Source organism: Chionomys nivalis, chromosome 10 (genome assembly GCF_950005125.1).
Source record: "Chionomys nivalis chromosome 10, mChiNiv1.1, whole genome shotgun sequence".
Taxonomy (NCBI): domain Eukaryota; kingdom Metazoa; phylum Chordata; class Mammalia; order Rodentia; family Cricetidae; genus Chionomys; species Chionomys nivalis.
In genome coordinates, this window is record NC_080095.1 from 52,132,092 (window position 1) to 52,152,491 (window position 20,400).

Sequence of the window (20,400 nt, forward strand, 5' to 3'; positions counted from 1 at the left end):
TGCTCGCCCCTCCCCACTGTGCCATGTAATCATTTCTGCCTTCCTAATTCATGAGTTCTATTACCCTCCCAGCTCCCTCTCTTGCAGCCCCCCTGACCTGCCCCACATGGACCCCTTTCTAGTTTCTTGCCGGCCATTCACACTCAACCCCACATTAAATGCACACTCATAAAAGTTAAAAGCTTGGGATCTGTATATAAGAGCTAATTCGACTTTCTGAGCCTATAACCTGATTTAATATTTCCACTGCCACTCATTTTCCTACAAGTTTCATATTTTTTTCCTTTATGGTAGAATAAAATTGTGCTGTACACAAGTACCATTTTATTATCATCAGTAGATAAGCATGTAGGCGGATTACATTTTCCTTGCTATTGCGATGCATTAGCAATGCACGCAGATGAGCGCATACTTCTGTGGAAGGACGTGGAACAGTACAGCCGAGTCATATGGTAGCTCTAGTTCTATTTTCTTGAGAAACCTCCACACTGGTTTTCATCGTGGCTGAGCCAATTTCACTCCAGCCAACAGTAGATGGGAACTCCCCTTTCTCCACAGTCTTGCCAGCAAAAAGCGTTTGTCTTCTTGGTGACAGCCATTTTGACTGGGGTAAGATGGACTAAATCTCAAAGTAACTTTATTTTGCATTTCCTTGGAGGCAAAGGCTATTGAGGACTTTCAAAAACACTTATTGGCCCTTTGTATTTCTTTTGAGAACTATCTGCTCAGTTATAATTCCAAATCCCTTGAACATTATACACAGTAACTTAGGTTACACGAGTGTTTTTTATTGATCAAATCATATATTCCTTGCAGAAGACTTTTTTAGATCACCTAATGTTTTAAAGCCTTAAAAAAATCAACTCTTAAAATTGTCAGTTTTCATTTTTGTGATGGAAAAATTACTCAATATTATTGTGCACATTTTGAGCATTTAATTCTGAAAAGTAAATTGCTTTTAATTTTATAGTTACAGCAGAATTGACATCTAAGAGAGAAAAAAAAAAGTCATTTGCTGAATGATTTGAAAGGGTTCCAAATCACCCCAGGTTACATAACAAGACTATCTCAGAAAGGTCAACCAAACCAAATGAAGCCAAGAAGTTCTCTTGGAAAAACAAAGCTCAGATTAGGAAGACCTTCATTCAGACCAGTGGTTCTCAAACATTCCACAAGGAGGTTTGAAGAAAAGAATCTACCTTGAGGCAACATCCCAGCCTAGTTCAACAGGAGACATGAGTGCCCAGAAGGTCAGGCGTGTTGGTTTTTAAATCTCTTCGTGGCTCCACTGAGCAGCCAAGTCTTAGAAACTGATAGTTTTAGGTAAATGTTGTTAAACTCATCATTAAACCCAAATTAAGAAAAAAAATGCCTTTCAAATTATTCTTATCTGACTAGCAAAATAATTACTCTAGCCCACAACAGCAAAAACTACAGTGTATCCCAAGGACTTCAGTCAAGACCAAAGCTAAGCTAAGGGCTATTTTGCACATTTTTAAATTAGACCACTTTTTTTTTTTTTTTTTTTTTTTTAAGATTTTCAAGACATGACTTTGCTGTAGCTTTGGAGCCTGTCCTGGAACTAGCTCTTGTAGACCAGGCTGACCTCGAACTCACAGAGATCCGCCTGCCTCTGCTTTCTGAGAGCTGGGATTAAAGGCATGTGCCACCACGGCCTCGCTATACACAGTTTATCCAACTATTTACTAAACATGAGCAACCAAAGTGGCTATGATATTGATAAGCCTGTTTCTATGAAAGTAGATTCCAAAACGCAGATATTAAGTATCTGCCCTTGGAGAATTGTAATTTTTTTATGACTCCTTCTTTTACACATATTCTTTTGCTAGAATGGTATACAGGAAGGTAACTGTTACAAACAGCTTGGTACACAAAAGGGCCCAGTGGCTCGCCACGGGCAATCGGACACATCGCCTCTCAGGTACAGACTATGTAATTAGCCACTCGAGGGTTTTGGAACAAGTCAGGACTTTAGTGGACATTACTAAACACAAAACCTGTGTAAAACACAAATAGAACTTAAATGTTTTTTCTTACAGAAAAGAAGCAAAAGACTGGCAAAAAGGTCCATTTTCCACGCTCCATTCGCCTTAGGAGAAACGCCTTAATCAGGAGCAGCAAATAAGGAAACAACCTAGAGAATCCCAGAGACCCACTGGGTGAGTGCACCGAGTTTGTATTCTGCAGCATTAATTAAGTCTCCAAGGTTGCTATGGAACAGAACCGTGAATAACCCCTCAAACACTACAAATGAATACACATGGCTCAAGTGTTAACATTTCTAGTCTGTTCCCATGGCTGTGACACAAGTCTCTCCAAGCCTTCAGAGGACGAACGTGACAGCTTACCTATCCAAAACCAGCCACAGGGGAACCGACTAGGTGTTCCTGTAGCTCATTCCATCGCAGATACTTCCGGTTATATGGTGCTGACTCAGAAATGCATTTGAAGAAAGAGGATGAGAGGAGGGGAGTATGCGTATTTATCCAGTTGACAAATGAGGCATTAATCTTAATACTTAAACATTTTTAATTACTTCCATAATCGCTGTTGGAAAAAGACTCAATTGTCAGAACACTAAGTTATTTTACAGTTAAACTCTTTATTGTTTTCTTCTTTACAGGAACAATAATTTGAGCACGTCCACAACCAAACTGTCTGTCTATGAACAGAAAGCTTATTATATAAATTAGGCTTTATTTTTGCAATATTACTAAAATACTGTACTGGTGAAAATAAATAGATATTGACAAAAAACACCCCTTTGCTTCTGTGGTTGCCCTCACTCTCCATGGGTACATCTGCCTTTGTAATCCCTTAGCGGAGAAAGCCAAAGGCCGAGCTCACAGGCAGGAGTAAGGATGCCGCAGCGAAGGAGTTCCGAATATACTTGATGCTGGGTTTTCATAAACAGCTGGGAGACACCCAATAGCACAGGCACACAGAAACATGGCTGTCCAGGCTTCCAGTGTGACAGATAACGTATGTATAGCACAGTACCATGATGCTGTGCGATCTCCGAGTCCAATCACAAGGTCCACTAATCAAAGGATAAAAAACAAGCATTAAGATGTCCATACACAGAGGCAGGCGGATCTCTGTGAGTTCGAGACCAGCCTGGTCTACAAGAGCTAGTTCCAGGACAGGCTCCAAAACCACAGAGAAACCCTGTCTCGAAAAACCAAAAAAAAAAAAAAAAAAAAAAAAAAAAAAAGATGTCCATACAATCTTGTTCCCATGTAGGACAGAATGCTATTAATACATTTAATTTCTTCTTTACATTTTTTATTAAGAATACTTTTTAGCGGTTTTGTTTGTTTTGTTTTGTTTGTTGGCATTCTATACTCAGTGTCCATTGGCCCCCTCTGAGAGTATCCGCGATGGTTCAGTAAATTTTGCAGTGAACAGGTAAAACAGAGCTGGTGTCGGTACCAAAGCCAAAAGCGGTAGGTCGTGTTCCAGTCTGTCTGCTCTGGAGATGGAGACAATCCCATAGGCGTGCAGCAGCCAGTGGCTGAAGAGAACAATGAGTCTTTTCTTCCTGACCAGGAGATCATAGCAGCTCTATGTGACCGTGTACGAGAAAGAAGAGAAACAGAGATTAGCAAAACTCCGCAAGACCACTGTCTTCACCCAGTCATGGCCAAGAACTCTGACTGCTTGAGTTAAATAGACCTCAAGAGCTGCCCCAATCACCCAGTGTAGCCACCATGCTGTCCAGATGGCCACAAAGGCCCTCAACAGCCACACTTAGCCACATCTCTTGGTCCTTTCTCATTTACATCACTATTAACTTGGGGAACATGAGCTTCTTCAGAAAGACATGAGCTACAAGAGGAAGTCTACAGTGTGTGCTCCCTACATCCAGATACACTGCGTCTTCATTAATCTCACCTTCATGACGCTAACGTTTCCAGTGTCTGCCGTCTAAGTGCACTCAAGACAACAGAAAGACTCACTAATCACCTGATTTTCTTTTCATCTTCAGTGCCGTGTGAGGATGTAGAGAAACTCAAAGGATCAAATCAATACAGAAGTAACATCGAAATGTGCTAATAAACACAGTGAGGGAGTTTTCAGTGGGCTACCCTTCAACTTTTTCTTTCAGTTAAACGGCTCATGGGCTCATCTAGACCTGGAGTGTCTTTCTCTGGATTCAGTTCCTGAGAAGAGAGCTAACTGAAGACGCAAACATCCTCAGAGCAGACACTTGGAGACAGAGAACCAAAGGAGTGAGCAGCCAATCTGAAAGAGCATTGCTCATCCGTAAATATGCAGATTTTATTCAAATACTCCAGCACACACCTTGATCTTTTCCTGGCTGATGAAGAGTGAAAATTAAATTTCCCGTCTTCTCTGATTAAGTCACTTGCAATGCTGATTAAAGATTAGAAAGGAGCACTGAGGCTTATCTACAAACCGGGCGAGCTCAACAATCACCATCAAATCCTTCCATTCAGTTCCTCCATTATCGCCCTACCTGAGGCCACTACAAGTTCTGGGTATCGCCTCACCTCACACTGCCAGCAGTGTGTTAGGAAAAGAGGCATCAACAACCATCTCTCAAAAGAGTGACCTTGTTTTCCCTAGTGTCCTTTTGAGTACAAGAAGTTTGAGAAAACACATGTTAATGCTGTGAGCAGTAGATTCACAGCACAGCATGAAGGGTCTATGAACTGGGCCTTTAAATTCTTGGGAGGTCTGCTCCAGAGACAGCTTTGTAATCAGCCTGTTAAAGTACTTAATGGAAATTGTGCGATTGTGCTGTCTTAAGATAAACAGAAACTAAAAGCCACAAAATTGGAAAGAAAATTACAGAAGAGATGTTCAAAACTGCCCACTTTAAAAGTTTTATGAATATGTTTGTCCTACTTAGAATTCAAATATATGATTTTTCTCTTTTATTGCTCATACTATAAACGGATAATACCTTAGTCCTTAAAAAAAATAAAGTATTTAAAAATGTGATGGTAGGCTGTTCTACTTTACAACAATGGCCTACCTATCAATGAATCAAAATACTTGTTTTTCGCCAAAAATATTCTGAATTCAAAACATAATCAGGAACATGATGGCTCAGTGGGTAAAGGCAGTTGCCACCAAGCCTGACAACCTGAGTTCAATACCCAGGACCCACAGGGAAGAAGAAGAGAACTGAACTACCCTTACATGTACACTTAGGCTTTTGAGCACACACACATGCACACAACTACCTAAATAAAAGGTTTTAATGAAATAATTTAAATTTACTATAACAAAATTAAGACAATATATACAATGTAAAACTTTTTAAAACATTTAAAAAATAAGGTTCCTCGTTTGTTCTGGCTAGTTTTAAGTCAACTCGACACAAGCTAGAAGCATCTGAAAAGAGGGAGCCTCAGTTGAGAAGATGCCTTCATAAGACCCAGCTGTAGGGCATTTTCTTAATTGGTAACTGATGGGGTGAACCCAGCCCACTGTGGGTGGTGCCATACCTGGGCTGGTGTCTGTCAGTTCTATAAGAAAACAGGCTGTGCAAGCATGGGGAGCAAGGCAGGAACTAGCACCCCTCCATGGCCTCTCTACATCAGCTCCTGCCACCAGGTTCTTGCCCTGTTTGAGCTCCTGTCCTGATTTCTTTCGATGATAAACAGTGATGTGGAAGCAAAAGCCAAATAAACCCTTTCTCTCCAAGCTGCCCAGGTCATGGTGTTTCATCATAGCAATAGTAACGGGTAACTAAGAGACTCATAGTGGTGTTCCACTAAAATAGTAAAAAATTATAAAAGACTTATCACAAAGAGCCAATCAGAACTGAAGTGCTAATATCAATGTAATCAACGAAATAGCTACTGTAGGGCAAAAACATCCCAACCAAAGGTGAAACTGAGAGGGAGATGCAGCTGGTATGGAATGAATAATCACGGACATCTCTAGTAAACTGTAATTTAAAATCAGTTCTGTGTGAGTAAAGTATTTCTGTGTGTCTTTCAAAACAATATCAGTGAACTTTAACGTGTCGATCGATAACTGCATGTCTGCTTTATGGGTAAATCCTGTTAAGATGATTTCTCGTCATCTTGTTTGATAGGAGCGTTGACTACTTCACTAATTTCCCAAGAAAAGATACAATGCCATCCACATAACCTCCCATAAAATTATCGAAAGAGATACAAGTGACATTAATTAGCCAAGAACCAGTGAGTCAACTGGTGTATCTTCCGATCTCCTATGTACTTACCATATCATATGCACTATTCCTTTCAATTGTCAATTTTTATTCAAAAGAAAAATTAAAACCTAAAACCTACCTCTATTTCAGAAGCAGACATGTACACAGCCAGAGTAACCAAAGACAGCACTAATATAATGTACGGGAAGGCATAGTCTGGAAAACAAGCACAGATACTCCATTAGAAACTGACAAATGAAACCAGCAGGTAAAACACAGCCCTTGTGAGCTCCTTCCCAGCCACCTCAGAGACGTGAGTCCTATCACCCTGCGACGGGACTGACAGCCAATTCTTTGTGAATTATAAATATTCTTGGCCTTCTAGGTCACACAATCTCCATCTCAACTCCCCGACTCGACAGATGTGTCATGCAAACAGCACGGGACACACGTAAATGGGCAGCTATGCCTCTGTCCCAATAAAATCTCATTGACAACAAAATATGAGTGCCATATAATTTTCACACTAAAACAAATTTGTTTTTTAAATTTTTCTCAAACTCTTAAAAATGTAAATCGATCCCATACTGTGAGAAGCTAAGAGATTTGATCCAGCTGAAAGATTAATTGAAAAGAATCAAGTTCTGAAAAGAATCAAGTTCTCTTGCTTGTGTCTAGAATGCTACGAGGAGCTAGGTGCCAAACAAGATAATTGAGAGAACACTGAGTTTTCTGTTCACGGGCCAAGAAGGAAGCCTTGCTTGAGAAGACTATTCACAACAAGAGTAACCCGGCTGTCAGTGTCTTTAGAAAAGTTTGTCATCCAACCTTTTGGTAGTCTTCCTAGCAAAATTCTGTTAATTTCTATTTCAAATACAATACAGCAATAATATCCCAAGCAAACGCTTCCCCTACAGAACATTAGTTTCCCCTTTCCTACTGTGTCTAAGTTAAAAGAACACAAAATAGGCAAATTGAGAAAAAAAATTCCTGAATTATTTCTATACAATTATTTTAAAATAACTTCAATTTACAAAGCTTCCAATTATTCTACAATGCACATCTAGAGCAAATGTAATTTTGGATGTAGTGGCCAGAAGCCTCAATTATCAATAGGCCCCAATTGTCAATTTAGCTTAGAATTGAGTTAATAACATCTTTAACTTTTTATGTAGAGATTGTGCCCTCGATCAGCCACTACAAAACAAAACTCACTCAAAGTACACATTAATAATATTGCTAATTATATGCAGTTATGATCTCATAAGAAAATTCAAACTTCTAGGGACAGACGGGTACTACTGGGGGAGACACAGGCTTAAGAGCGGTTCTTACAGGCTAGGATGTAAAGCAACCCGAGATCTTGTGCACCTGGATCTGGGCTAGGGCCTGGGAATCAGCATGTTCTCCCTGGTGGGTTAGAAGGAGATCACACTGAAATACTGGCTAAATAATCTCCTAAGCATTCCCAGCCCTTTCCTCCCTAGGCCATAGATCCCCAGTGTGCTGAGCTACCAGAAGCTGCTCCTTGTACTATGCTCACACTTACTATAGCTCTTTAAAAAAAAAAAAAAAAAAAAAAAAAACTTATTTTTTTCCAAATCATGAATTTGGTATGCACCCTCTGTGACTAATGCAGAAGACTGCAAAATGAATAAGAATGGAGCTTGTTAGCAAAATTTTCAGTCTAATTCTCCTCCAATGGATCTATTTCTGCCATACTTTACATACTATTTTGTAAAATAATTTACAATAGCTGTGATTTTGGAAACAATACTATATGGCTATCCTCTTAACATTCCAAATCATTTCTTTATTTCCATAGCTTCCCTCTTTCTTCCAGCTCCTAAGAGCTTCAACATAGTATCAAAAGTTAGGCTAAAGGAATTAGACAACTATTTTTACTTTTATATTTTAATTTGCACATTTTAATTTCAGGACTAAACAAAACAAAAATATATAATACCCAACCCCGCTCTTAGGTGAGGGAGGTGATTTTCCTGCCTTCAACACACAGGACCAAAGAAAAAGAATGATAGACATTAGCAGAGGGAGCGGGGTGGGCCGGGGCCACCCAAGGCTTCTGCAGGAGCAGTAAGGAAACTACATAGAGGGTCCAGGCTTCCAAGGGGAAATGAAGCATCCTTATACTCAAGCAGGGGACACTACCAGAAACAGCAACGCTGGGCTCCTCTGCTGTCACTGCATCTTCGTGAGGGGCCAGGCATCCATGATGGAGATGGGTTTGGCTGGAGAGTGTCTGGGGAGCCTCAAGCAAGAAGCCAGAAGAGGTCTAACAGCAGTGCCTCAGATCCTTGACCACCTTGTGAGCCTCAGCCTTCTATGGGGTCTAAACAATAGGGTGGTTGGGCTGATCTCCAGGCGCCCTTTGGCTGTCAAACAGCCCACTACAGAGCTGTCTCAAAGTGCCTGGGCCCTGATCTGTTCCACATCATCCTGAAGGTCCCCGTTAATACATCAGGATGAAGACAAACGTCTGGCAGAGACAATCACCTCCTCAACCTTTTTACCCAAGACATCCTCCATGAGTGTGGAGATGTTCTCAAACTCTGCCTTCCTCCCTCCTCCTCCTTCCCCTTCTCCTCTGGTAGCTCTTGATGCTACTTGGTCATGGAGACCAGCCTCCTCCCATCTCCTCAAGCTGCTGCCTCCAGTACTGGCCAACAAGGCGTCACTTAAACATCCATTTTGTGTTCTCAAGAGCAGAGTTGGCCAGCTTCTCTTTGCTCTCACTGGAGTATACAGACTTCGGTTTCCTTCTTGCAAGATGTGTGCTGACAGAGAAGTCCTCTCCAGACTGACAGGAGTGGCAGAAAGCTCAGCAGCTCAGAGAGGCATCGCTTAGTGGGCTCCTCATAGATTCCAGGCTTTAGATTCTTAGGATGCCTCACAGAATCACTGATGGTTCTTTGTTTTCTGGCAGCTCAGAGATGAGCTCAAGGCACTTCTGCACAATGCTTTTGTGGAGATTTTCAAGATTTTGCTCTATTGGTGCATCTTGGAAGATGTTCAGCCAACAATGACACAGATGTAACCAAGCTATGTGGGCACCAACTCATCACAGCACATCATCACATGAGAATATGGTGAACCCAGAATTCAATGTTACCTCATTTCTCATTCTTAAAGAGGTCCAAAGCTTGCCAAGGGACCCAAGAACAACATGCAGAATGCCATCCTGACTACAGAGACGTGCTTGATTGCCGGGAGGCCTTGCCAGGCACTGGAGAAGCGCTTACAGAATCTGCCACATTCCCCGAGAGGAGTCATCAGAATCTCTGTTCTAAATGGGCACAGTCGTGCTCAGCTTTTCCTGATGAATGCACGCATCCTTAATTCTCTTCAATTCTTTTTCCTAACCTTACCGTGTCATCATCCTCACCTGACCTCTGGTCTTAGGCTTCTCTTCACTACCCTTGTCTTCCTCTCTGTTCTCTTCTTCCTCATCATCACTCATGTCCTTCTCTTCCTCCTCCTCCCATAGAGGGTAACCGGGTAACTGGTTAACAGTGAGCGCTATCTCACCACCTCCTTGACCCACTCTCCTAAGTGTTCTGTTGGTCTGTCTTCTTTGGGATGGATCACTGTGGTCCTCAGTGCGTTCATCCAGGTCTACACAGTCAGTGAAGGTTCCACCAGCACAAAACTCCCATGCATGCTGCTTCATCATCAATGTGCTTTGTGACCACAAACACTTCCTTGCCTCAAGATAGGCAGAATAAAGACCAACACCAAACTGCTCCTTCACGGAGAGGTTCCATGAATATTTTGGTCAGACTTAGCAGTGGTTCTCAAATTACCGATAAGTTCAGCCTTGATCACGCCAACGCCTGAGTTCACCAGGGTCAGAGTGTGCTGAGGGTTGACGACATCAATTATCAGCTCTTTACTGCTGTCCCATTTGGAAAGGACTATTGGGCTTCTCTAGTGAATCTTGTCCAAGGATCAGAAGCATGAAGGATTCTACAGGAAAATTTCCTTATTGTAATAGAAAGTACTAATTACAGAAGAAACAAGATGGTAGTTATTTGCCTGAAAAGCAGTGTCTCTCCCTCCCCTCTTCATGGTGTACTTCCTCACACATCCTGAAGATTTTTATTTTATTTTTATTTTTATTTTTTATTGTTTTTTTTTTTGGTTTTTTGAGACTTTTTAAATGGAAGTCTGGTGACGTCACTCTTCTGCCTCAATCCCTGTAAGGTCCTGTGGTGGCTTGGGTGAGAACGTACTCCACTGGTTTATGTCTGAATACTTGCTCCAGTTGGTGGTCCTACCTGGGAGGCTTAAGGGGTGTGTCCTTGTTGGAGGAAGTGTGCCACTGGAGGCTGACTTTTCAGAGTTTAAAGACTCATGCCATTTCTGCTTCGCTCCGCTTCCTGCTGGCAGTTTGAGATGTGAGCTCCAGCTATTCTCGCTGCCGTATCCGCCACAACTCCCTGCCTCAACGACCCCTTAACCCTCAGGAACCTCGCGCAGATAAACTCCTTCTTCTGTAAATTGCCTTGGTCTCCGTGTTTTATCACAGCAATAAAAACTAATAAAGTCCCAATACTCTAGACCCCAGGGCCTAGAGCGAGAACAGCTGTGTGGCCCAGCAGGCAAACACTGAAGTGGGCCGACACTAACAGAGACGGCTAGGAGCTGGACGGCGCCTGAGTGTTTTCAGACACTGCAAGTGAGACAGGTGACCTGTGAGCTAGACCGCGAGGAGGGCCTGTAGCCACCAGCTTCCTCTTCCAGTTTCACTTTCACCTGGGACCAAATTACATCATTAAACTGTATAATCCCTATCCCTGCCTCTGGGCCAAGAGGCTTGTCCTTGGCTTCTGGGAAGACTACTTAGAAAAAACTATGCAACATGCACTGTTTATGGAAAATGGAAATGTAATCAAAAGTACCTCCCCCACCTCCCCAGTGTTTCCTCAGCTATCTGAAAAATGTCTGCTCTATCTCTTAGTACTATGTAAGTCATTGTTAAATGACTTACCCCTTGTCCTTCCTCAAGAGTTGCTAAATGAATGTTTAACACACAGACTTCCTTTTAACTTTATAGAAAAGATTTTTATAAAGAACCTTAGAAATCTAAGACAATAGTACATAATACTTATTGCCAATATAAAAAGCTACTTTTTAAACTTCCATCCTAGAATTTTTAAATCTTACAATTTAGTTACAACCTCCAGCCTCATTCTGTCGAGAAACTCTAGTCCACTCTGTTTTTAATAACACCATGTTTCAGCAAAAATATACACTAAGGTTTGCCTTCAAAGGTTAAAGGATGACTTTAGAGAAAATCTGTGAACTTTAGTTAGGAGAAGACTGATTTTTCACTCATCAAACTTACACAAGAGGCCTCCACCCACGGCCTGCAGCACGGTCAAAATGGGGAAGAAGTAAAGAGCAGCATAAATGCTTTTGAACCGCTCCGACTTCCCTAGTCCGCAGGCGATCTTCTTCACCAGCAGAGGCCGGAGAAGCATCATTAGCATCAAGCAGAATGCGTAATAAACAAACACGATGGTGTACCTGCAAAATGAGGGATGTTTCAAGATCTGTCCAACATACTTCTACCCTTGACGTTCTTAGATCAAAGTTCTTAAAAGAAGGCTTAAAAACACTGTAAGTCTACCCATTAAGATACTGAGACTAGCAAAAGGGGGCACAAGCAAACACATACATATTTTTTTTATTTATTTGAAAATATCTCAATAATCCTAAAAATGGTGTTGGCAAGATGGCTCAGCATTTAAGAATATTTGCTGATTTTGCAGAGAACCTGGGTTCATTTCCCAGCACCCCTAAGGCAGCTCACAATCCTCTGTACTCTGACACCCTTTTGCAGCCTTAGCAGGCACTGCACACATATGATACAGACATATATGCAGGCCAAATACCCATACACATAAAATAAGGTAAATACATCTTTAAAAATAACTTTAAAGATGTTTATATACTTTAGAACATTTTACTTATTTGGGTAAGCATTGTACATGTCTGTATGCAGACATGTGCACCCATGCAGGTACCAGTGGAGGCCAGGGGGTCACATGGGTGTCTTTTGTTCACTGTAATTTTTGAGACAGGGTCTCTTACTGAGCCTGGAGCTCAGCAACTGGCTACAATGGATGATTACAGAGCCCCTGGCAGCCCCCAGCTCAGCCTACCTGAACTGGGATTTCAGGCTGCCTCACCCAGCATTCTACATGAGCACTAGGGATCTGAATCCATGTCCTCACTTACACCACTGAGCCCTCTCCCAGCTCAAAATGTTTGTATTTGTAGACCCAGAAATTTTACTTGTAGAAGTTTATCAGAGAAACAATCAAGAATAAACAAAAATACTTTATTTTTTTTGTTTATTGGAGTTTATTGAGTGAGTTATAATAAAGAAATAAACAAAATATTCTACAATAGCAAAGCAGTTAATTTTATGGTAAACTCGTACTTGACACCACACAGCCATGCAAATAGGCAACATACAGCATGCTGTGGGATAATGATCTTGTACACTGTAAAGATTTGTCACTTGTATTGTTTTAATAAAGTGTTGATTAACCAGTAGCCAGGCAGGAAGTATAGGTGGGGCAACCAGACTAGGAGAATTCTGGAAAGAGGAAATGCAGAGACACAGTCTCCAGACTCAGAGGAAACAAGATAAGAAAGCCTTACTGACAGAAGGTAGCAAACCATTTGGCTAAACATAGATAAGAATTATGGGTCAATTTAAGTTGTAAGCATTAGTTAGTAATAAGCCTGAGCAATAGGTCAAACACTTTAAAATTAATGTAAGTCTCTGTGTGTTTATTTGGGACTGAACCACTCACTACTACGGCCAGAAACTTTCATCTACAGATGCATGTGAATGAGGTATCTCAATCAGTATGATTGGATATGTCAATTAAAAGAACAAGTAGTAAAAGTTTAATATAAACAAAAAAGACAATAATTTTTCATAATTCAGGTAAGTAGTTTGAACTATGGATTTGATTAGAATCTGACTTTTAAAAGTTACCTGTACTAGAGAGATAGCTAGCAGTCAAAATGGGAGAAAGCTCTTGCAGAAGATCCAAGTTCGGTTCTAGCGCCCATGTCAGGCAGCTTACAGCCAAATGTAACCTCATCTCTAAGGGGCCTGGAACCCTCTTCTAGCTTGATAGCACCACACACATGGCATACATTCACACACACATAAAAACACATAAAGGTAAATCTTTACTAAAGTTCATTACTGTTATGTGTGCACGTGTCCTGGTGTGTGTATTAACACTTCATCTGATTTAAATACTAACAAAAGCAACAAGACAATAGAAAGCAGTGACAGCTTGAATCACCTAGAGAAGATTCTGGAAAGTGCAATTAACTTTATCAGCAAAAAACAAACCTCTCTGAAATACAGAAAACATATTCCTAGAATTCTATGTGTGCATGTATTGTTTTTTATGTCAAAAACACTTCCCCTTCTCTCACTAAGATGTTCTGGGCTGACAATACAGTTTAGGTGTTGGGCTTATTGTCAAACTTTCTCTCTCTGTCTCTCTCTCTCTGAGCATGGCAATACATATCTGGAATCCCAGTCCTCAAGAGGCTGAAGCAGGATAATGAGATTGAGGACAGTCTAGTCCATATAGTGAGACTATGTTTTAAAAACAAAAATAATGTTTGCTCCTGTTATTCGCTGTATGCCTTCAGAGAAGAAAACAATTTCTATTATCTCTTCCCATACCCAGAAGCTTACAATTATCTATCTGTCGCAATCAATGGAATCTATAACCGTTTCTTTCTCAGTGGTCTTGGTCTAAAGAATTACTCACAGCGGGTAGACAGCTTCGTGGGTGCAGTGCACTGTGGTCACGTAATCTGGACTCGGGTTGTAGAGCATCGTGTACCAATCGGACAGCATCAGTACTCGGCAGGAACGGATGTAAAGGACGCCCACTGGGTCACTCACGAGCAAAGTGATGATGGCTGCCACACTGCACTCAAACAGTGCAGTGATGTGCTGGAAAAGAGCGCTGGAGCTGGAGAGACAGGAGCACAAGCCCAGGACGTCAGGCTTCAGTCAAGCGGGCACACAGCTCAGGATACGGGACCTAAATGTCTCAGCTACGATCTGGAAGCTACACTCTCCAAAGATTGGACAAGCCACACATGTCAGCACCTCAACCTGTTGTAATTGTCTGAACGTCTGTCCACTCTAAAATTCTTACGCTGAAATACACTCTCAGTGTGATAGTGTCGGTAGGTCAGGGTTGTGGAATCCTCAGGAAAGAGATCAGAATTTTTTTTGAGGAGGTCAGACCTTTCTCTGTCCCTTCTGCCATGTGAGAACACAGAAAGAAGGTGCCATCTACGAAGCAGGGCAAGCTCAGCAGCCACCATGTCTGCATCGAGATGCGCCACTTCCAGTTCCACGGAGGCAAGCAGTGTAGTTCTAGTCTAACAGGGGGTTGTGGCTCATGGCTGCAATCTCAGCACTTGGGAGGCTTAGGCAAAGGAGTATCACAAACTTGGGGCCAGCCTGGGCTACAGAGTAAGTCACACATTGTCCTGGACTGCAGAGTAAGATCCTGTCTAAAACACTAATTAACTACATTATTAATTAATTGAATAATTACTATTTAGCTAATTAGTCAGTTAATATCTAATTGTTAAGTACCTAGCTAATTAACTAGCTGCTTAATTTCATAAATAACCTATGCATATGCATGTATGTACATGCACTTATTAGTGAGTGTCTGGTCCTGTGGTCGTCAGAAGAGAGTGTTGGAGCCACTGGTATTGGTGTTATGGATGAGGGGGTCAGATATCCTGGGATGGGAGCTACAGATGGTTACAAGCCACCGGTGCTATGGACACTGAATACCAAACCTGGGTACTCTGCAAGAGTAACAAGTGCTCTTAACCACTGAGCTATCTCTCTAGTCCCTTTTTACTTGTTGAAAGAGAAGACTCCTTGGAGAACACTTCATGTCTTGTATTTTCCAGATTTCAACTATTTCGTGAGGGTTACTAGAGCTCCTAATTAGCAGAACTGGATTACTTTACAGACATAAAAATACTGAAAACACAAGTCTAGACAAGCACATACTATATGATCTGGTCTTTGTAAGCTTTTTATATAATTCATGTTTTTAAAGTAAAAACCACACCTAATTCCCAATGACAGAAATCTTTTCAGCATGTTTCAGTCCATCTATAGTCAGCCACATGACCTACAAAAATAAAGGTGGATTCTAAAACTCATGCTCTGCGTAGTATTTGGTCCATGAAGGAGCACATACACGATGGTGGTCCACAGGTCTGTTTTCTCTGTGTACCCTGTAGCTGTCGGTGTGTGTGCTCTTGGAGGCACGCACAGTTGCGGGGAAGGATTTACTGATCTGTGTCGCTACACCTGATGGGAGACTGTAGTACTTCAGGATCCCTCCTGTACTTCAGAGAAGGATGCCCCTTTCCACAGCCCCTTAGACTCCTCGGCCACACTAGACTACTTCATGTTCCTTCGCACACATAGGGGCAGGCTCCGTCCTCTCCCTCAAGACATACTTCATCTGTGCGGAAAACCATGTACTCTTTATCATCCACTCTGGAACTAGGCCCCAGTTTTGTGAACTGTCCTAAGACTTCCCCATCCCAGGCCTCCAGCTCCAGCCCACTCTCAGCTCTCGTTTTCACACTCCCTTCTGCCTCCATAACGCCAGGCAGCGAAGAGTTTGGAGAGAGTGAAAAGACCACAGCAGGAAAAACTCACCAGAGTAGAGGGACAAAAACTGACACCTAAAGAAGAATCTGCTCCCAGCCCCCTCCCCATTATCTGTCAAGAACCTCTGCATGCTGCCCCCCATTTTGATCACTAACTTCCCTTCCTTTAGAACCCCCACTGGCCACTTCAGATCACATTGCCATTCCTCCATCTTTTTTCTACCAAACTGTCTTAGCATTTCTTAAGTCTTTTAGGTCCTATTAGGCATAATTTCTCTCCCCATTCTTTGTGATTCCAGATGTTGGCAACAGAGAATCTCACTACATCTCTAAGATGGATTTATATTGTCATCACGTGCCCATCCGTCCTCTCTACTTCTCTCTCTTCCTTTGATCTTCCAAACATAGAATACACTGCTCAACAAATGCACTAACAGTGCACTAGTCAGCTCTCATAATTATACTAGGTCATGAGCATTAAATTAAGTTATAAAGTATTTGTTCTAAAACAGTAACAGCTTGTGATCCTAGCTAACTCCTGCAGAAACTCAGTATCGTCTTTAAGAAATAATATTCTCTAGCAGAGCCTCATTAACACCTACTAAGATATGCCCTACCATTTCTTTCTCATTTCAGAAAAAAAAAAATAGGTTGTCCCTTTGAAACAAGTGAAGGGTAATTACTCTTCTGACTGATAGTCAGGCTGGGGGTATAGGTTAGCAGAAGATCGCACACTGGCATCACAATACGTGATCATTATTCCAACACTAGTCCATCCAGGTACAATCAGAATGTGCTCACCTCTTTTTCCCCGAGTACCATTCAATGAAGAACCAGTGCAGGACAAGAGGAAGCATCGCCATAAATCCAAGATAGAGCCAGTCATAAAGCTCGGGGGTCTCTGTGCAAGGCTGACAGTACTTCTGTGCATTGGTCCTCTGGCCTCTTGGACACACCTACAATATGTAAACGCACTGCTTTATACATAAGTAGTATTTTGGGATCATTCTATAAGGGAATCCCATTTTATTTTAAACAGTTTAGTATATATGGATAGCTTTTAGTAATTAAAAAAGAAAACATGCAGAAAAAAAAGAAATCTAAAAAAGAAAATACTTCAAGAAATCCACATCATCTGTGATGTCTGCAAAACACTCCGTGAAGACTTCTACTGAATTGCTAAAGCAGCTAATACTCAATGACCCTGCAACATCATATAAGAGTTATTGCAGAAGTCTTCTAGGGGTGTCATGTCAATTTACTGTACTTTGATAAATCATTAAACAGCAAGTAGACATTATAAAATATTTTTTAATATCTGTGACTATCAAGAAAGATTTAAATACAGTTATCAACATGTCGATATAAACAAGGCTTTTATTAATACCACATTCTTATACATTTGTGACTATATTTAAAACAAAAAGTTCTTCATGCAAAAAGTTTCCAAAGTAAATAGACCTTAAAATAAGATAATATTAACATAGGACTTACCCCACATTCTCCATAGATTTCACTGGAGCCGTTTTTAAATAGTAGGGTCTTCCCACAATAGAGTCCAAGGCATGCTGGTTGGATATCGACAGCTTTTTAAAAACAAACGCCAGTAGAGTGACATCCTTTGTGGTTATAAGTAACAAGAACCTGGTAACAGCTGAATTGGCAGAAGTATCTCAACCTCACTTTTAAAATGTACTAGACAAGTCTTGATGCATTTACTTTGAAGTTCCTTCACACTGTGACACGACAGGAAATTATATCGGCACCCTATTGTTCACTCTGAGCCTCAAACTGGTCTCCAGCCAGCACAGCAGGGCCCCAGGCACCTAACTCTGAACCTTCCCACCAGCTCCAGGAAGCTGTCCCTAAGACTAGACTTTGGAATTTCATTGATCATAAGCCTGAACTACCTGGGGAGGTTGATTTGTGGAGCTCAGGGTAGAAGCAGAGCACGGCAGAAAGTTGCCATTCTCCATGTGTGCACTCTGGCAGGCACACCCCAGTGCCATACATATCACACAACTTAAAAACTAATTAAAATATGTCATTTTGTCCAGTTGGGGCATTGGGCACACACAGAGACATTCTTTGTTCATAACAGAACATGTAACAAAAAGGTTGAAGGAGAAAATTTTAGAATAGAGCGTAGGTCATTAAAACAAATCAATTCACCTCCATACAGAAGCATTATCCTAGCTTTTATCATTTCTACTGAGGGCAGGGGTCATTTTCACCAAGGCTGGAACTGAGCTTCTAACCAACTACCTGAGAATCACTGCCTTGCAATTTCTTAAAGATATGAGGAAAATTAAAAACAGCTCTTTCTAAAGCAAAACCCTGAGGACCTCCAAATCACCTTGGACTTCACCTGGGAGAAATGACTGAAGGTGTCTTTTGAACCAGTGATGCCTGATTCTCCTCACTGCCCAATAACCATATGTAGACTATCCGCTCAAGGGCCCTGAAGGTCCTCAGAGGCTCCAGACAGTGTGGCTGCTTTCTCTAAGAATCTGTCATATACCATGAAATAAGTCCAAACCAATGGTGGCCTACATGTGAGTTTACACACTTTATTATTATCACTGAACTATAATTTCCTCAAACTTCTCATGCGTCCACAATGTGATTATGGTTACAAGGTCCTTTCTCCTTTCAAATTCCTGTAGACTTGATTTTTTTGTCCTTACATTTTCGAGGAAAACCAAACAGAAAAACACAGTCTAAAGTGCCTCATGTTTGATTATTTAAACACAGTCTAAAATGTCTCACTTTGATATTTTCACTTTTATCAAGTACTTGACATCTTTTTTAACCCATGCTTCTTTATTTTAGAATATTTAAAAAAAAAAAGACTTTTATTATGATAGTATTATGTTTTTATGTGTTGTGAGTTTTGCCTGAATTTATGTCTGTGTGCGCCATGTACCTGCCTGGTGCCTCTGGAGAACAAAAGACCTGGAGGTCAGAAAAGGATATGGGATCCTCAGAAACTGGAGTTACAGAAGATCCTGAGATGCTGTGCAGGTACTGGGAATCAAACCCTGGTTCTCAGAAAGAGCAACAAAGTGCTCTTAACCGCTGAGCCAGCTTTCCAGCCAGTCCCTTAACGTTTTTGTTTGTTTTGTCACAGCAATTGAATTATAATGAACTAAATACATGAAATAAATTGTTTCAGGTTTTCTGGGAAGAAAATTAAGGCACTGATGGGCTTTGCATCTAAAAGATCCCAAAACCAAGGCCTGAAAATCAGTGCAACAAACAAAAGCAAAGCTGATTTACCTAAAAAAAAAAAAAAAAAAATCTGTACAATTACGTTTCATAGCCGTTGGTGAACCATGGCTAAAATGTTGACCTTGTTTTTTTTCTGCAAAAATCTGGCCTTTGTGAAAGACTCTAATGGATTTACATTTGATACCAGGTATAGTGGCGCACACCTTTAAACCCAGCACTCGGGAGGCAGAGGCAGGTGGATCTCTACGTTCGAGGCCAGCCTGGTCTACACAGCGAGTTCCAGAATATCCAGGGTTACACAGAAAAACCCTGTCTCGAAAAACAAGAAGAAACAAACAAACAAAATTTACATTTGAGGTTGAAATGGTAAGCGGTGTGTCAATTTGCTTCTGCTTTCCTGCCCTGCACTAACACCCGCACTTCTAATTCTTAAACCATTAGGAACGCTTTCCTGGACAAGAAACAAAGGAATGAATGAAAGAACGTAGGAAGAACACAACAAAGCCTCAGCCCTTCCTCCTGCCCACCGCCCCGCGGTCATCTCCAGCCATTCCGGAGCAGACCATCCCAACCTCGGGAGAAGTCAGAGCTGGAGCACAGGGCAGTAAAGGACAAGGGTGCCGCCACGCGAGAGCTGTCGGCCGGAGGCGAGCCCGGGGCAATGAAGTGGAAAAACAGCAGGCACGAAGACAGAAATCTCCCCGGCCCCCCGCAGCCTAAGCGACCACTCACCCATTGGCCACACTAGGTTCTCCAGAGAAGCCCGGAGAAGCTGGTCCGAACGCAGCACCCGAACATCCGGGCCACACAGCGCTCCCCGCCGCTCCGCCTCCCGCTAGCCTGGCAATCGCGGTGGAACTCCGCCCCGGCTACCTTAGGTTCCCAGTCCCGCCCCAGCAGCGCCGTCTCCGCTAGGCTGAAATATACTTGGTGGACTATCCGGCCTAAGATCCTAGGAACCTGGTTTCCTAGTCTAGGCTCGGAAGCGTCTCTGTCCCTTCCGGGTCTGCGCTCAGAGGCTCCACCCTTTCCGGGTTCAGACTCACCGGGCCTCGTCTGGGCAAGGGCTGGAACCGAGGTCCGGCCTCCAACCGAGTCAAGTCTACATTGCCTAGAGCGATTCCTAGACTGGACCCAGAGGTCCCGCCCCCGTTTCCTAGATAAGGCTTAGTAGCCCCGCCCCCGCCGTGTGATTAAAGTCTCGAGTCCCCGCCCCTGGGTGTGGCCAAGCCTCTGGGTCCCCGCCCCCATGTGCGAACTAGTTTCTAGGA

General features: G+C 42.1%; 2 protein-coding genes across 3 annotated transcripts in view; one reads left to right on the forward strand and one right to left on the reverse strand.

Annotated features, from left to right (window-relative positions):
- Nucleotides 1-2,745, forward strand: part of Ccdc175 (coiled-coil domain containing 175) — a 53,322-nt gene extending 50,577 nt beyond the window's left edge. Inside the window, exons 20-21 of the mRNA XM_057782816.1 lie at nucleotides 2,061-2,180; nucleotides 2,645-2,745. Of these exons, the coding sequence (XP_057638799.1) occupies nucleotides 2,061-2,146 (86 nt within the window). The 3' untranslated portion in view covers nucleotides 2,147-2,180; nucleotides 2,645-2,745. The remainder of the gene's footprint in view (nucleotides 1-2,060; nucleotides 2,181-2,644) is intronic.
- On the reverse strand, nucleotides 2,603-20,224 carry Jkamp (JNK1/MAPK8 associated membrane protein). 2 transcript variants are annotated; one of them, XM_057782818.1, is made up of 7 exons: nucleotides 19,862-20,224; nucleotides 17,393-17,466; nucleotides 16,700-16,854; nucleotides 14,008-14,214; nucleotides 11,541-11,722; nucleotides 6,315-6,391; nucleotides 2,603-3,585 (listed from the first exon to the last, which is right to left on the reverse strand). In XM_057782818.1, exons 1-7 carry the CDS (start codon nucleotides 19,863-19,865, stop codon nucleotides 3,367-3,369), a joined length of 918 nt encoding a protein of 305 aa, XP_057638801.1. In that variant the 5' UTR covers nucleotides 19,866-20,224; the 3' UTR covers nucleotides 2,603-3,366. The 2 variants fall into 2 exon arrangements, with proteins under 2 accessions (XP_057638801.1, XP_057638800.1); XM_057782817.1 differs by having other exon boundaries at nucleotides 17,393-17,484.
- Between the last annotated feature and the right edge of the window lie 176 nt (nucleotides 20,225-20,400).

What these genes read in the sequence shown, in the direction of transcription:
- Jkamp (XM_057782817.1), bottom strand. An exon ending in TGGTACTCGGGGAAAAAGAG is followed by an intron (nt 14,215 to 16,699) that starts GTGAGCACATTC and finishes CTGTCTCTCCAG; the next exon opens with CTCCAGCGCTCTTTTCCAGC. An exon ending in TGTCTGCTTCTGAAATAGAG is followed by an intron (nt 3,586 to 6,314) that starts GTAGGTTTTAGG and finishes ACGGTCACATAG; the next exon opens with AGCTGCTATGATCTCCTGGT.